We start from the raw sequence: 18,003 nt of genomic DNA, 5'->3' as shown, positions 1-18,003 counted from the left end.
GACATGAAGTGACTCTAAGTCCATCGAGTGACTCACACCACGGGTCAAGATGCACCACTAGAAACTCTCCCCACAGTCGCTGGCTGAGACTGTGTCATGAAGGAGCTTTCCCAAACAGAGCCCCCTCCCCAAGAGAGAGCTCCAAAAACTCTTCAAGGCTCTGGGCTTGGAGATGGAGAACCAGAACCTACCCTAGGGATTGGCAAACCACCAGGGGATGCTGCATGTGGACACATGTAACTCTTCCTTTGCTTTTGTTTTTTTATGATTCCATGTTTTTTTTCTCGTAACTTCCTTTTGCTCCCTACTCTTCCCCCCGACCCAGCCCCTGTTTCCTCCCCAGCCTACACTCCTCCCCCCCAGTCCACACCAGTAGGTCCCACATAACCTGCCCAAGAAGGCCCCTACAGGAGCCACAGGGCCCCCGGCTTCCCATCTTGAGAGGAGATCTCTGTGCCAAAGGATCTGAGGGCCCCTGTTCTCAGACCTCTCGGACCCCTGTAGTATCGCTGACACAGGAAAAAAGGGGGAGGGCGAATATTTTTGTAAGAGGAAAAATCATAGCGTGCTTGAAATTGGATGGTTGCTTAAGTATGTTGGGTCTGCAAATCATCCTAAAGGAATTTTAATAAAACAACAAATGCGTAAAGAGCACCATGGAATAAAGATTACATTGTTTGGGGGGCAGCATTTTAAGGGAAGTTTCGCAGTCACTTTGGAGGCCCGATCTCCTAGGAGTCCCGTAAAGTTCTCTCTAGATTTCTGACATTAAATAAAGACTCTGTGTCTAATCTCAGCAGGGTGCCATTCACAGCAAAGGACTGCCTCCTTCAGGTCACTCCCTCCACTCCTGGACTGGGGTCTGTTAAGAACTGCTGGACACCAAGAGGGCAGGGCGAGATAAGAGACCAGGTCACCCCCCCACCCCGCCCCTCCCTGCTTCCAGGCAAGCTGGAGAACACAGTGCCTTGCCTTGTCTCAAGCACAGTTTCAAGAAGTTAAATTAGCAGCTGATCTGGTGAGGAAGGAGAAAAGATCTGCATTTTAAATGACTTAATGTTGACCTCACCAGAAGGGTTTCATTTAAAATATATTGTAGAGAAATAACCGGTCCTTTTCACACCCATAAGGGTAATTATTAAAATGTTACACACATGCCTATAATTAGAACGGTGAAATTAGAGAGAAGTCCGCTTCCGGGGTGTTACCCAGGTCTGCCCCAATTAGATCTGGTAAATAGAGAAGCCCACTATCCTCAGAGAGCCGCAAAATGAATCTCACAAAATGCCCCAGGGAACGCTGCTGTGGGAAACTGAAGTACAAAACTGTTCTGAACGATCAAATATCAGACCGCTTTTTCTGAAAGGGGGAAAAAAAAAATCTTGATTAAATCAGATCTTATTCCCAGTTAGCTCTAGTTTATTTGAAACATGGCAGACCGGGCTTAAGTAAATTTACTTAAATCAAATTATTCCAAAGAAGGAAAACTATTATAGGAGGAAATGGAAATAGCTATAATCCATCTTTGAAAAATAACTAGGTAATTCCTTTGAAGAAAAGGTTCAAAGAGCTTTCAAGTTGCAAAAAGACAGTCATAGAAACACTGGATCCAAATGGCCCGACCCAGGGGCAAGAAAACGCACAAGACCCTGGGTCTTCCCTCCGTCCAGCGCCCACCACTAGCTTTGTGATTGACCCAGTGGAAAAAATGGGGAAAATCGGATATTGGTAAACACAAGGCAATTCCCAGTTGTCCTCTCTGGTACTATAATGTCTCTTGGGATTTCAGGTGTGAGGTAGGCCTTTTGGTTTATGCTGGTCATGAGGGAACTGGGAGCCACATAAAAAGTTCAAATAACGGGAAATCCAATGATCAGAGCCTCCTTGCCAGCAGTCTTGGAAACTGTGGTCTCTGAGACCTCATTTCTGACAGAACCCACTTGGTGTCCCGGGCTTGGGTGCCGATCCAGTGGCTGCCATGTTGAGCGGAGGAGACTCTGAGGCATGTGAATCCAAAGAGCCACCATCCCGCTCCCCTCAAGGGGAACCGTGGGCTCTCACGTATGGAGAGCATGTCCTCCTCTTATTGGCACAGGTCCTCTCTAAGAGGGATTGTCAGGTGGCCAATCTGTGAGCTACTTAGAAACGAATCCACTGTTTACAGAGATTGGTTCTTCCAGAATCTTCTGAGCACACTTCTAACCAATACAAAGAGCTGTGCTTTTCAACACTGTTCATTCCACAGTACATTTCTAGTGTCATACATGATCATTTAGGGCTATAGCTTGGGAAGAAAGAGAGAGCAAGGCCCAAGGGGAAGGGAGGCAAGAGGGAAGGAAAGGGGCAATAGGAGCAGCACCAGGTTAGGAGACGGAAACCACGCCCTGGTGACCTGCTTCAGCCTCAGTCTGGATGGTGCACGGGGGAATTAATTCAAATAATTTAATTATTTGAACTTTTACTATAATGGACAACTGGCCTTCACGTGGCCTGTTTTCTTACAATCTGTTGCCATTAGGGCAACCCTGTCTCTGTCACCTCCACGTTTTCTGAAGACAAGTTACAGGTCAGCCTGCCAGAGAATCTCAGCAATCTTCTTTCCTCCATTCCTCGCCCCCCACCAGGACGGGCCTTTGTTTAATGATACAGATCCCGGAAACCAGGACCAGTAAGACATCCTACAGGCATTTCAACGTCTGTCTTGTTTTATGCCTCTGTATTTGGCCCTCGGGACAACCGAAACACGACAGTGAAACGACAGGATAAAAAGAAAAGTCTTTGAATTGTCCATTTTAAAGCATCTGATCTTTAAAATCTTTTGAGGGAAATTAAAAAAAAAAAATGGTTTCCTCTTGTTAGTAGTTTTCTAAGGATCGGTATGTTCGTTCATTAACACCTGTCGGCGATGCTTAATCAGCCAGCCAAGGAGTCCGGTTTGGGGAGCCAGGGAATCTAACTGGTTATTTGAATGACATGTTTCAGAGAGTCTAGAGATGGTTTTTAGTAGTTGCCAAACAAAATTTCCTTCTCGGGTAGGAGAGTTAAATTCACAACGTTCTACTGATCCCTCTCTTTTCTCCTAATATAAAGCCTTTTCAAGCCATTGAGATGGAAAAAATTACTTGCACCTGAGGTGGGAAAAAGAAAGAAAAGAGAGGAACCAATGATGATGCTCACATCTGGGTGTAAAAATGATGCCATGAGACTTTTGCCAAGAGCAATCATACAGGCAAACAAAAAGGAATTCTTCTAGAAAATGAGTCATGGAGTGAACTCGCTTATGGACCCTGAATTATGAACCAATTATGACTCACTCTATCCTGGAACTTCCTTCTGATTACCTTCCTTCTAAATTATCCCTCTGTGGGGATTTCTCTCTGCACAATTATACAATGGGGCTTCGATAAAGATTATAATAAAAACGGAAGGTTAGCTGGGTTCCCTTTGACTTCAGCACTCTGATATTCATGGAAAGGGAATTAAGCCATGGCTAAGCTAAGAGTAGGACTTCTGAACTAAACTATTTTCCACTATTTTTAAGAAGTTTTATGGTTAACCAAAATAAAAATAACCCCTATAAAAATTAGGATCCACCTGAGTTTATGCAAAGCTGAAGTTTGAATAATCCACAGAACACGTAACCAACCAATACTTATTTGTAGCTGTGAAATTAATTTTATGGTCACTTTACAGTATTTCTACCTTCCTAATTATGTTTATTATTAAAATTAATTTTCATTTTCAAAACTATTATTAAATATTGGAAGTAAAAAGAGGTGGCCTAGAGTATTGTCTGGGATTAGAAATAGACCATGAATAATTTTCAAAGTCAATAATCCAGCAATAAATAACTGAGAATTGACAACACAACACTTAAAGGATAATCTTGCTTAAAAAAAAAAAGTCATACCAATCAGCTTGATGTTATTGTCTTCATCTAGTAGCAAATTTTCTATCTTCAAGTCCCTGAAATAAACAAAACCACAGAATATTTCAGATAGGCATTTGAAATCGTGGAATGACATTTTACTTCTGAAGGCAAACGAACTCTTTGAGAGCTACTTTGAACCAGCCCAAAAGCTTCCTGCCAAAACTCCACAATCGATAAGTAAATATTTATAAATATGATACAATTAATTGCTGCAGGCTGAAAAAGCCAAAGGATTTCATAAAAACAGAGAGCACTGAGGGCAGAACACATCATGAGAAGTTTCCGGAAGGAGTGGGATCAAAGCTGAAACTTGGAATTTAAATAAACAAGGTTGGGAGAGAATGGAAGAATCATTCAAGACAGGCGCTGCCCAAACAGGTAGGGAAATACAAATGTGGCCACGTGTTTGTGAGCTGGTGAGCAACACCAGCCGGGGGAAGCAGCCAAAAAAAAAAAAAAAAAAAAATTGAAAGCTAACATAATTTATCAGTCCTTCAAACTCCATGCATGGAGCCCAAGTGTCATCCACAAATTGGCAGGTGATCATCCATTTAAGCAAGCAGATATCATGGTGGGCAGAAAAATGGACTCCAAAGATGTTGGCTCCTAATGCCTGGTATTACAACCGAGTGAATGTTAATGTTACATACCCAAAAGGAATTAAGTTTGCAGATGGAATGAAGATTGTTAATCAATCTGTGGGTGACTCTGATCATTGACACTGAGGGGACTTGAAGAGTGGAAGGGAGAATTGCACTCAGGTTCATGCTGAATGTGGGGTGCCTGTAGGATCTGTGCGAGCCGACTGTAAGCTCCTAGCCGGCAGGAAACATGGCAGCAGGAAACATGGCGGCCCTGCTTCCCACTGCACCCCCAGGACCTTTGCACATCCCAGGTACTCAGTAAATACAAATGAATCTACATTACCAAAGAGATCGTTCTGGATTTCAGAAGGAAAAAACATGGGCAAAAGTATACATTTGGTCATCAAACCATCTAAGTTGATGATTACAGAATAAGCATCTTTAAGCTGTCAACTCAGACACACCTTGAGTATTAGATCTATAAGAACATTCTTCTCTTACAAACACACACACACACCATGTTCCCTTCCATGGTTTTGAAACACATGGCATTTTTGGTCCAGTTTTTTTATTTTTCCCACTTTTGAACAGAGGCACAGGCAAAAGAAATCCTTTTTCCTCATATCTCTACTGAAGAGAATAGAATAGTGAAATCATGATAAGCAAACAACACTACATCAAAGTCGTGAGACAAAAGGGAGCAGTTGCTAGGGCTTTTAGTAAACGGAGAGCAGTGTCCCATTTCACGGGGACAGATGCTCACAGCTCGGTCCCAGCCATACCAGCTCATCCTCTTCTCCAAGAGGAACTAGAAATCTGGATTTTATCCCAATTTTTAAATGCTGGCAACAAATTCACATTTCAAAACAGTAACAACCACCGCTGCATGGGTCAACCTTGCTGGCAAGACATGGCCTGCAAACTACCAATTTTCAACCTCAGTACGGCGGGGAGGGGAAGCTGAGCCTGGAAAGGACATGAGATTGCCCAGGGAGAGAATGTGGGGGAGAGGAGGGAAGTCGGGGACACTGCTGTCCCAGGAACAAGGAAGGGAAGCATTGGGAAGCATTTCAAGATAGGAAGAAGTCAAGTGCAGAAAAAGGTGAGCTCTTTTAAAAAGCGTCCAGTATCTTTCAAAATTGGAAGGCGGCTGGTAGTGTTAGGGCTGGACACTTGGATGAGCAAGGAGGTCTGAGTTGAAACTTGCAGCTAGGGAATATGGATATCCCCCAATCCACATGCACCCACCAACTGGGAGGTGGGAGGAAGAATTGGATCCTTTCACTTGGATCCAGCTGAAACAATACACAGACTATTATAAACTATGTCAGCCTTTAAAGGGTATCATGTATGTCCAAATGCAGGATGACCCCAAATATACAATAATCTTCCCCTCATTTTTCCAATGGGAAGACTCTGTCCCTCAGTAAAGGCTTTTTGGAAAACAAAAGTACATAAATTTTTAAAATGCAATGGAATGATCAAATGACTATCTACAAAGCTGCACTATCGTGTTTAAGAGCACATGCCATAACATTAACTTTAGAAATATTATTCCCACACCTTCACAGTTCATGAAACAGTGTCACTGAAACTTGTCACAGCCAGGAGGAGGCTGACAGTCTTTGTGCCGTATTACCAGAGTAGCATGATCTTGAAGTTGACTGGATGTTTGTCACAAAGCACTTTTTAAATCTCTTGCTGGAATCTTATCACAAGCCATGTAAATAATAAGCGCCCATTTAAAATTTCTATATAAATTAACCACTCAGTGAATTGTTTTTAGAGTTGTCTCCCAAGCCCTCACAATGGTGAGGTCATATCGCTAGAAGTTATTATTAAAGCCATGTAAAACGTCCTGGCCTCCCCTTCTATCCATTTCCTTGGGAGGTTTCTCGAGCTCCCTGAGTCATAAGTGAGTCCAGGTGAGACACTTCCTCTTTTCGGAGGAGAACCAGGACATGCTCTAATCTGACCTTATATTCAAGCATATACGGTAATTCCAAAAAACCTGCATGCGCACACAAAACAGTGGGCCAGCAATAGCCCAAACTGTTACCCTGTGAAAACTGATTATAAAGCAGCAGTGCTATTTAAATCTAAAGGAAGGCCACAGTTTGTTTCTAGCGAAATTAAACCTCCTTCCCTGGAAAGAATGGAAGCCACACTAAGGCACTGAAGGAGAAATTTGGTTCAGAACATACACTATGGAGAAAAACAATTTAAAGAGGTGAGGTATAAGAAAGCAATTGCCAAGAATTATAAAGCTAAGCTGGAAAATTCTGGGACCATAAAAGCTAGAGAACAACCACAATGATTAGAAGAATGATATAAATGGGAGACTAAAAATAAGAAAAAATGCAAAAGAGAAAAAAATGCCCACTTTTGGGAAATCGGGAAAATGTCATAAAACCAGGGGAGGAGGTATAAAATGTAATTATTAGGCAAAATGAAAAAAATGAAATCAGTTTTCATTTTTACCCACCGCATCCCATAGTAACCTACTCCAGCCCCTGAAGCAAATGCTCAGAACAAACCTGTTCACCGGTTGTTTGCCCCTGTATGACCCTTCTGTCAATGTGCCTAAAAGATTTCAGCAATAACCAATCTAACTGCCTAAAGATTCCATGACTAGTTAAAGGTGAGCTCCATTAGTCTCTGTCCAGATGAGTGAACCTAATCCACCCAAATTAAAGGAACATTCAACTGCTTTTGGCTTCATCTAGTTCTACCTCCTGCCTTGTCTTTCGAAAGATATCTAGAAGGAGGGGGACAACATTTTCCTTCTGACTCGTTAGGAAGAAAGGCTTTAAAATCATATTTTTAGAAGTCCTTTTTGCCTAGGTATTTGCTCAAAAGAGTCAAAAATGTGTGGACATAAATGTTCCTAGCAGCTTTATTCATAATTGCCAAAACTTGGAAGCAACCAACCTGTCCAGTAGGTGAATGGATAAACCAACGGTGGTCCACCCAGACAATGGAATGTTCTTCAGCAATGAAGAAATGAGCTATCAAGTCATGAAAAGCCAAGGAGGAAGCCAAATGCATGTTTCTTTTTTTTTAAAAGATTTTATTTATTTATTTGACAGAGAGAGCATGAGCAGGGAGGGAGGAGCAAGGGCAGAGGGAGAAGCAGGCTCCCCGCTGAGCAGGGAGCCCAATGCGGGACTCGATCCCAGGACCCTGGAATCATGACCTGAGCCAAAAGCAGACGCTTAACCGACTGAGCCACCCAGGTGCCCCAAATGCATGTTTCTAAGTGAAAGAAGCCGATCTGAAAAGGCTACACACTGTGTAATTCCAACCATAGATCCTCTGGAAAAGACAGAACTCTGGAGACAGTAACAAGATCCCTGACAGCCTGAGGGAGGAGGAGGAGGTTGAATAGGTGGAGCATATTTTTGTTATATAGGTGGTGAAATTATTCTTTATGATCGTGACATCATGCATTTATCAAAACCCACAGAACTATACACCACTGGAGCGAGCCCTAATGTAAACTGTGGACCTTAGTTACTAATGATCTATCAGTTTCGGTTCATCAATCCTAACAAATGTCCTGTGCTATTAACAAGATATTAACAGGGAAAACAATGTGGAAGGGGGGATGGGAAGGCATGTGGGAACTCGACAGTTTCAGCACATTTTTCTATAACCCCTAAAACGGCTGTAAAAAATAAAGTTTATTATTCTTTAAAAGTAGCTTTTGGGATTTTTTCCCCTTCCTAGGAGATCAGTCCTAGGAATGTTATGGCTACAATCAAGTGGCCTCACCCAGGATGTTCACTGCCGAGGGAGCATCCTTACCCCTGAAATTAATTATGAGTCCCATTCAGCACAGTGGGCCACTCAGAGCCTCTGCCCAGCTAATCAACAATGACCAAAGAGGCCACAAAATATTCCCAAGAGACCACAGAACTGAGAGACACCTCTTTGAATAATAAAAGAGGGATGAATCTATTCACAAGGTTTTAGTGTGAGCGTATCAAGAAAATACTGGTAGGCCTGTTATCCAGAAAACCTCCCCGTGGTCCATGTGAAAAGCATTGTACTTACACTAGTTTCACCACCAAGAACAAAATATTTGGCTCTGTTAAGTGTCAGGTTCGACATAGGGGAAGGAAGGTTCTGGACAGCTGACTGGTTCGCACTTGATGGAGGCAATGCTCAATTTCACAGTAATGCTCCTGGATCTGATTAATCACTTTATAGAGGGGAGAGAGAAGTAGGAGGCTCTTCCCACGGTCCTGCAGTGTGAGGAGTTTCTCCTTGTGGCAGGCAGACTGGAAGTTCGGAGTAAACTTGTAACACAGGAAAAAAAGGGAAGGGAAGAAAAAGGCCCCTGGATGGGGGGAAACAGCTTTTTCCTTGGCCAAAGGAGCTTCAAAGAGGAGTCAGGACAAGCAAGAAAGGGGACAGGGCATGCCCTAATATAAGGGGGCACCAGAGGATCGGGTTACCTGGCCAATGCTGGGGTGGGTGGGTGGGGGTGCATGTGTCTTGGGAATTTACTAAAGGAAATTACCATGTGTCTTGGGAACAAAGGAGGGAGCCAGCCCAGAAAAGGCCTCAGGGTTCAGGCACAGAGTCTTCTCTGGAAACTGGGCAGTTCTGGGAGAAATGCCCAAGGGTCTCTCTTCACAGCGCTCTGCAGACCTGACCTTGGTTACCCGGGTCTATTGTGCTTCAGGAAGGGGGAGACTGGGCGAGGTTGGTGGGTGTTTCTCCAGAGACTGAGAGGACCCAAGGGGGAAAGCCCTAAGCACCAGCCCTTTGTTCTAGTTTATTTCAAAAGAACAAGCTCCAACAGGACTATCAATTAAAGGTTCACCCACAGGCTACCAAGCACGCCCCTCCGCCCCCCCCTGCACCTACTCATGCACCCACACTCTCCTTGCGTTTCTTGAATGATGGAATCTCTAAGGTTTGGAGGCTAGCCACCAAGAACTCCAGTCACAGCCCTCCCAGAGGGGTGTGTGTCAGGGAGGACCCCGCTGCCATAACAAACATACGGGGTCCTGGTGCTCAGGGGGTGAGGGGAGGGGAAGCAGCTGCTGGGCGCCTTCAGAACAACTGCAGCCAGGAGCAGTACTGGGGAAGCGTAGAGCGTGAGTGTGCATGTGCGTGTGTGCGTACCTGTGTGTGCGTGCATGTATGCGAGAGTGTGTGCTTGCATGCATGTGCGTGGGTGGGCGGCGCGTGCCATGTGTGGGTGCGCATGTGTGTATATGGGTGGGGTGGGGCTGCACGTGTGCACGTGTGTGTGCGTGCACGCATGTGTATGTGTGTGTGTGTGTGAGTGTGCATGTGAACACTGGGATGGGAGTGAAGGAAAGGTCGGGCCCCTAACAAACCTCAGGCCTAGACGAAGGGACCCCAGAGTGCATGCCCCTCGGGTGGAGACGGAAGATGAGAGTGAAGAACTGAGCGCAAGGCGCAGCCGGGGTTCAAGGCCGCGGAAAGCAGGCGGTGTGAGCCACGGAGGAGCCAGGAAGACCCGGGGCAGAGGCACTGAGCACAGTCTCAGGGCAAGACCCAGCAGCTGGGGACAAGGACAGACAGGCTCTCTAACTGCCCAGCCTGTGGCCCTGGGCAAGTCATTTAAACATCGAGCGCCTGATTCTGGTGCGAAAAACGGCGTCCCAAGAGTAGCTGCCTGGCAGGCCCTGAGCAGGAGGAAGTGGGAAAATGTGCCCAAGCATTTGGTGGCCGCTCGGAGGCTAACCAGGAGGCTAACCAACCGCTAGCAGAGATGAGGTGAGAGGCTGGAGCCGAGGATAATAAAGGTGCTAAGACAAGTGCATTGCAGAGCCCAGAAAAGGCTTGAACGGGTCATTAATCAGGTGATAAGCAAACAGCACTGGGGGCCATCAGCCCTCAAATGAAAGATCAGGAAGCAGGAGCCCAGGGGGTGTCCAGAGCAAACTCAGACAGGATTAGGTCTGGAGGAGAAATTTGGGCCTGTGGAGATGGATTTTAGCAATAAGCTAAGAATAAAGCATCCAAGAAAAGCACATAACTCCCCAAGGCCATCAGCATTTTGCAGGAAACAAGAGGGTTTTTTTGGGTTAGGTTTATCTCTAAAAGCACTGTATGAAAAGCAAATGATTTTTTAATCACCGATTTACTTACAATATGGGCGTTTTGAAAAAACAGAAGAATAATTTGTTAAGCATGTACCTAATTCATATATTCCAAATGAAACCTTTTATTGAGTTCCTACAGTGCTCCAGAAATGAACTGTTTATAAAATGAAAGAGCTGTTCAGTCACTAAAAAGATGCCACTCTACAGATTGTGACCTGAAAAATAAACAAATTGGTACTAAGTCAATGAAGAAACTCCTCCGAAATTCCAGGGGCAGAATGGAATATTCCAGAACAAACACGGAGCTGGCTACCAGCACGCTTCCATCCAAGGGCCAACTCTAACACTAGCTGTGCTCATTCAACTTCCCCTTCATGCATTCAACAAAGTCTTGCTGTGTGCCTACCAGGCTCGATGCTGAGCTCGCTTGTGGCCTGTGCAGAAAACAGATATCAAACAAAGTCAGTTCTCGTTCGAAAAGTGTTTGGAAAGCAAAGCAGAAATGCAGTGTGAGTCTATGACCAGGGGGGCCTAGCCTGGAGAGCCGCCTGGAGGAGGTGAGCTTAGAGCGAGGACCTGAAGGATGAGCGGGATGAGTATAAGCCCAGGACATCCGTGAGGCCTTGAGCACACAGAACGCAAGCTTTGGTTTCCCAGGCACAGAATGAATGAGGTGGGCTCAGAACTAATGAGAGCAAACACGTGCTCAGTACTTACTGTCTCAGTTCTGACACTTCACACGAATCGACTCATTCAATCTTCACAACAACCGCGTGAAGTGGATAATCCATTATCCCTATTGTGTAGGGAGGCACGAAAGCCTGAGTGATTTGCCTGATGCAACTTTTAAGTGGCAGAACCAGCATGTGGGTGCGGGAGGTCTGGCTTCAGAATCAACACCGCTGACCGCTGGATACCCCACTCCACAAAGCTGCTACGTTAGAGCTTTGTGAAATCTCATATTTCCAATTGTATTTTCCAAACCCAGCTGAAACACAAAACCTTTGATATATATCACCGGCGCCTCCAGATAGGTGCTCTCTCTCAGCAGAAGGCCCTGGGATCCCAAACAGTTCCTGGATGTGAGCAGAAGTTACCCCTTCTCATCCGCCTTCTCCTCCCTCCCCTCTCCAAGAAAACCTAAGAGTTAAAAGAACTTAAGACCCTACCAGTGCTTCTTGTCAGGTCCAAGAGAACAAAGAAGCGCCCCTTCTCGTCCGCTGCATTCCTCTTGAGCACAGAAGGCCCTTTCCCAATATTGATGAATGAGTAAGGTCATGGCCTTGGGAGTGGTGGCGCGGACGTCCGTCCAAATACAGGTTCACACTCCCTTTGATCATGTGTCTCCCCGTCCTGGTCCCGCGGGGCCCCAAGGCTTGTCTCTTCCTGCTTAGGGAGGGCGGTACTGTGTTACCCTGTGATGTTTTGTCTGTACAGTTTGATTGGACTTTGTTATTTTGAATGAACAGATGAATCTCAAATTAGCCTCTCGGTATAATCACACTTTTCACTGATCGATGTTAAGAGTCAACGTTCCATCGACAATAGGCAAATCATCAGGTTTTGGCATCGTGCTGGGTGAGCACGTTTGAGAGAAAAAAGAAAAAAACAAAAAAACCAAAAACCTCATATCTTAAACGTGGAGTATCTCAGGCAATCCTAACACGGGGTAATGAAGAAACGAGACCATACTCTACTTTTGTAAAAGCCACGGCCCTTTTAGAGCCAAAGACACAAAGGTCCTGGCAGGTCCAGTTTAAGACGAATTTCTCTGCCAGCTCAGGGAATCTGCTAGACAGAGCTTTGGCTTCCTTTTTTCTCTTTCCACTTGCAATATTTACATGAGTTTTCAAGATTTGCTTCCTTTAAATGATATTTCAGTAGTTCTGAGTACATAATTAAATATTTAGATTTCGTGTCACAGGAAATGAAGGCTTTGCCAATCATTAAGCTGAAAGGACACAAGGATATACTATCAGCCTAATCAGGAACTTCACATTTAGAGCATCCTCCGACACACATAACCGAAAGCCCTTTAAATCATTGTATATACACAGCCACCAAAACTCACCCTAAATCCTTTTGGATGATCCAATCTATTTGCTCAGAAATCTTCCCAATGAGTGACTCCGGACCTCCCCTGAAATACTATACTCTCTTACTCATTTGCAAAATCTAACTTCAAAATCATTATGAAAGTCCATTCCATCTCTGCAGCATATAGGAGAGAAATTTCCACCATGGAGAGGGGCTACACTGAAGAGTATTCCCGCGGTAAGCTGGGTCAAGTATGCTAAAAATTGGCACTATAAAATCTGGGAAAAAGACAAGTCATTCAGCTAAAGTCACCCATGAGTCTCTTCCGAACAAACATCCTCATGTGACGTCTCCCCCACCTAACCCCCGACGTCCCGCGCACTGGCATTCATTAACATGATTGCTAGACAGAAACACGAAGAACTCCTCCAGGTTTCCCATCTTCTCTAATTTTAAAAGATCTGAGCCTCTGCCATTTCGGGCTGACGAATCTCTTTCCAAGGAGAGAGGAAGAAGTAGGACGCCAGAGATCAGAGGAAGAAAAGCGCACCGTCTTTGCTATCAAAACATTATTAAATTCATTCCTTTGACATTCTGACAGTAATTGCACTGAGAGCGATTGGAATTTGTTAAAATTACTTTAAAAGGCTTGTTGAGAGTTTCCTGCGGGAGAGGCCGGGGAGCCACGCACAGCCCTCACTGGTTTTCCCCTGCTCGTCCAGGGTCCGCTGGGACCAGCAGAGTCCGTTATCCCGGCTGATTCATTCCTGAGGTTTCTGCCTTTGTCATGGCCATAAACAAAGATAGAACCAGGCACACTCACCACCGTTGTTCTCCTAATCGTGGCAGAGCCATGACACAACAGGCTTCACAAGGGTATTGTGGGAAAGAGCCAAAAATAGTGCTATTCACCTCAAATTTCTGAATGTTCCCTTCCTTGCTGATATAAACTCAAAGAGTTCTAATGAACCGAGATTTCATGACTACACGAAGAGATTCTCTCACCTCAGTGAGGAAATGATCCACCTGCAGGGACTGAGCCAGGGAACCACCCCGACGGTGGCCCTAGGCTTATGTACAAGGGGGCAGAGCATCCAATCCCATGAGTACAAGTTCTGTTAATGAAAGGCCTAGAGCTGCTTTCTTCGCTGATCACAACCTGAGTGGCTTTCAAACACGTAACACGCACCGTGAGAAGCTGAATTTTTAAAAATATGTGTCTGGTCCAAAGGTCAAACATAGAGTTGCCATATGACCTAGCAGTTCCGCTCCTAAAGGTAGAATTCTACAAAAGAAGTGAAAACACATGTTCATGCTATAACCTGTATACAAAGGTTCATAGTAGCGTCGTTCACAGTAGCCAAAAGGTTGTAAACAGCCCAAATGTCCATAAACTGATGAATGGGTAAACAAAATGTGGTCTCTCCCTGCAACGGACTAGTACTCAGCCATAAAAAGGAGTGACGTACTGATAGATGGCACACTAGGGATGAATCTTGAAAACACGATGCTACGTAAAAAGAAGTCAATCCTAAAGACCACATACTGTTTGTTTCCTTTTATACGAAATGTCTAGAACAGGCAAATCCGCAGACAGAAAGCAGATTAGCAGCTACCAGGCACTGGGAGGAGGGGGAGAATGGAGAGTGATTTAAAACCTCATATCTTAAACGTGGAGTATCTCAGGCAATCTTAACACGGGGTATTGTGACAAAAAGAGAGTGACATCAGAAGCCAGAGTGCCTGGGTTGTGTGACCCTGGGCAAATTAATTACTTAGCCACTCTGAACCTCAATCTCTTCTTCTGTAATGAGATGGGCTCAGAACTAATGAGAGCAAACACGTGCTCAGTACTGATGGGTACAGGGCTTTTTTTTGGAGTGATGAAAATATTCCAAAATCAGATAGTGATAAGAGTTGCACAACTCTGTCAATATGTTAAAACGGCTGAATTGTACACTTCAAAATGAATTTCACTGTATGTGAATTGTACCTCAATACAAAAAAAGTCAAACATACATGTGCATGTGTGTATACACATATATATACCCACACACATGCACATAACACATTTCATGACTTGATCTTGCTTTTTAAAATGATAATCAATGAGACATGACCCCTAATTTTTCTCAACAACCTAGAGTGATTATTAATCATAATTTCAAGAAGGAAGAACTATGCATTTATTGGTGAAGTCCACATTTCCTTGGGAGGAAAAGAGGGCCACTTTTTAAATATTTCTCTCTTTTTGTTTTCCATTTTCTTTTAATACAGAACTAAAAATGACAACATTGCTAAAAATGCTATTCCCATTCCCTTCTCCTTGTGGAGCTCCTCCTCAGGAGGGAACAGACTGGTCAAGAAAAAGTTTGATTTTCATAAGCATTCACAAGGTGGGTCTGGCTTATGGGAACCACCCCTCCCTTGCAAGAGCAAGTTCGCAATTTATTTTTTTTTTTTTAAAGATTTTTTATTTATTTATTTGACAGAGAGAGAGAGCACAAGCAGGGAGAGTGGCACGCAGAAGGAGAGGGAGAAGCAGGCTTCCGCCCAAGCAGGGAGCCCGATGCGGGGCTCGATCCCAGGACCCCGGGATCATGACCTGAGCCGAAGGCAGACGCTTAACGACTGAGCCACCCAGGCGCCCCGGAAGTTCGCAATTTAAATGGTGATTCAATTCAGCTGAATAAAACAGCTATTGAGCAACCACCACATATAAGGCAAATACAGTGAAAACACCATCCCTAGCACTAGCTGAAAAACAATCTCATGCCATCTTAACATTGATTCTTCTTTCAGGCTCCTGAGCAACTGGTCTCATTATACTTTGCAAATAAGAAGAGCAGCCAACACTTAACATGGCCCTTATTATGTACCAAGCCCGGTTCCAAGCACTTTTCATATATTCACTCATAGCATTCTATCTATTAACCCTTACACCAACCATAAGACAAGTATCGTTATTATTCTCGTTTTACAGAAGAAGAGATTGAGGTTCAGAGTGGCTACGTAATTAATTTGCCCAGGGTCACACAACTATGAAAGGGCAGAGCCAGGATGCAAACCCAGGCACTCTGGCTTCTGATGTCACTCTCTTAACCCCACGATGGCATTAACCCAGCTCACAAAATAATTCCATGACACATGCAGAAGAACTGTAAAGCACGCTGCAACCATTCAGCCTTGCGTGGAGCACACGGAAGCGCTGTCCGACCATTCAGCACAGAGTCGGTGATCAGCAGCAGGGCAGGGCTCTTACCTGTGGACCACCCCAGCCCGGTGCAGGTGCTCCACGGCAGAGATGAGCTGCCTGATGTATCTGCGGGCTTCAGACTCCTCCAGCCGCTTCTTCTCATAGATCTTGTGCATCAGGTTGCCCCCGGGACATAGCTCCATGACCAGGTAATAGCTATTCTCCGTCTCTAAGATATCAAGGAGCTGGGTGATGTTGGGGTGGCGGATCATCTGCTGAATCTGCCCCTCTCGCCGAAGGTTCTTGGTGACATAAGTGTCCTTTTTGGCTCTCTTCTTGTCGATGACTTTTATGGCCACCTGAGGAAACATCGAGAACGTGGCTGTTGTCAGACATTGCGAGCAAAGGTTATTCCCTCATCATTCACAAGGACCCTAGGAAAGTACACAGCTACTTCTCTGTACCAGGAGAAAACCCTTATAAAATAAGCATCAGGGGGAAAAAGGAAAAGTGTAACATCAGGAACCAGATCCAATTATTAAGGAAGAGAGTAAAATTAGGCAAACTTGAATGGTCATCTGGAAGGCGCAGTGAAGAGTCAGTGTTGAACTTGGTTTTCCACAGCCTGAAATGCCAAGTTCTACTCCAGCCAAGGGCCTCTCCTGGCTCCCTCTCAGGCTGAGCATCCATCCAGGGGCTGGGATCCCCAGGACCTCCATTTCTGAAAGAGCTAAATCTGTCCCCATCTTCAGTTCTAGGGTGTGGCTGGGGACCTGAGGGATGCCATGCCCTCTCCTCTCTCCCGCCCTTTCTCTGCCCTGCATCAGGCTCTCTGGCCTCCAGCGTTCTCCTCTTCCCCTTGGTGAATTATGGTGCAAGTTAGCTCTTGGCCCTACATCAGGATCCTGGTGGTTGCTGTTCCAGGGCTATATCCCAGCTACGCACAGAACACCCCTCCTGGGTCACTGCCCTCACAATCAACATGTCACATGCACAGCCCCTCCAGCTTTGCATAAAGGCAGGGAAAGAGGGAGGAGGGGGATTTTGTCTTTTCCAGCCAGATCTGCACCCCCTCCCTTTGGTGGCATTCACCTCCCTGCTCACCAGGCCCTAAAACACACCACTGTTTTTGCCCTTTACGACTTCGCTCCTCTTGCTATGGGACCAGCCGCTGACATCATGTCGATTCCTTCTGCTGATGCCTCCTCACCTTTCCTTCCTCTCTGTTCCCACGCCACTGATCCGGTTTATTTAGGACCATGCCTCCAGCACCCAGATGCACCATCCCTGGAACTCGAACAACCCAAGGGACGTATCCGTGGAAGACTACTGAGCCACAGGGTGTGGGACCCAAAGAGTGGTTCTTCCACCTCTATTTATTTCCTTTTTGTGTGATTATATTTTATAACTTTCATAATATACTCAATATATTAGTACAGAGTTATGATATAGATCAAAAATAAATGATTGGTAAATGATTGACAGACAATATTTGCAGTGAGGAGTTCACACATTTTTTCCTGACATAGGTTTGTGATTAAAAAATCAATTCAGTCTTGGGGGCGCCTGGGTGGTTCAGTCAGTTAAGCGTCTGCCTTTGGCTCAGGTCATGATCTCAGGGTCCTGGGATCGAGCCCCGCGTCGGGCTCCCTGCTTAGGGAGGAGTCTCCTTCTCCCTCTATCCCCACCCCAGCTCACGCTCTCTCTCTCTCTCACTCTCACTCTCTTTCGAAGAAATAAATAAAATCCTTAATAATAATAATAATAATTAAGTCTGGCCACCACTAGTCTGGACTATGACATCAAGCCCTACCCCTTTTCCCTGGTGCTTGTCTTGGCTGCCCTTGAAGTCACTCTATGCTCTGCCTCGAAATCACTGGGTCTGGAACTCTGATTTCTCGCTTAAAGCTCTTTGGGACTCACCGCTGCCTACAATGCAAGGTCCACACTCCCTGGCCCAGCACTCAAGCTCCTCCAACCAGGCCAACCCCAGCTGCCCTGGGAGCCAGTCTCCTCTCTCTCCCGAATACACACTGGGTTACCCTCCAAGCTTGTGTTCATGCCACCACCCCCAACCCATCCGAACACCCCAGTCCTGAAGCCGCTAACTCAAGTCCCACCTCCCTCCCAGAGGGTGCTTTCTCTCCTTTTCCCTAGGGCCCACCACAG

General features: G+C 45.3%; 1 protein-coding gene across 1 annotated transcript in view; it reads right to left on the bottom strand.

Annotated features, from left to right (window-relative positions):
• The window catches only part of HUNK (hormonally up-regulated Neu-associated kinase), a 103,269-nt gene that overhangs the window by 45,258 nt on the left and 40,008 nt on the right, over positions 1-18,003 (bottom strand). The window contains exons 2-3 of the mRNA XM_035017589.1: positions 15,901-16,193; positions 3,911-3,966 (exon numbers count right to left, since the gene is read on the bottom strand). Of these exons, the coding sequence (XP_034873480.1) occupies positions 3,911-3,966; positions 15,901-16,193 (349 nt within the window). The remainder of the gene's footprint in view (positions 1-3,910; positions 3,967-15,900; positions 16,194-18,003) is intronic.

Source organism: Mirounga leonina, unplaced genomic scaffold (genome assembly GCF_011800145.1).
Source record: "Mirounga leonina isolate KUSES-001 unplaced genomic scaffold, KU_Mleo_1.0 Mir_172, whole genome shotgun sequence".
NCBI lineage: Eukaryota > Metazoa > Chordata > Mammalia > Carnivora > Phocidae > Mirounga > Mirounga leonina.
The sequence above is the reverse complement of the archived record's forward strand: the minus strand, read 5'-3'. Positions and strand labels throughout refer to the sequence as shown.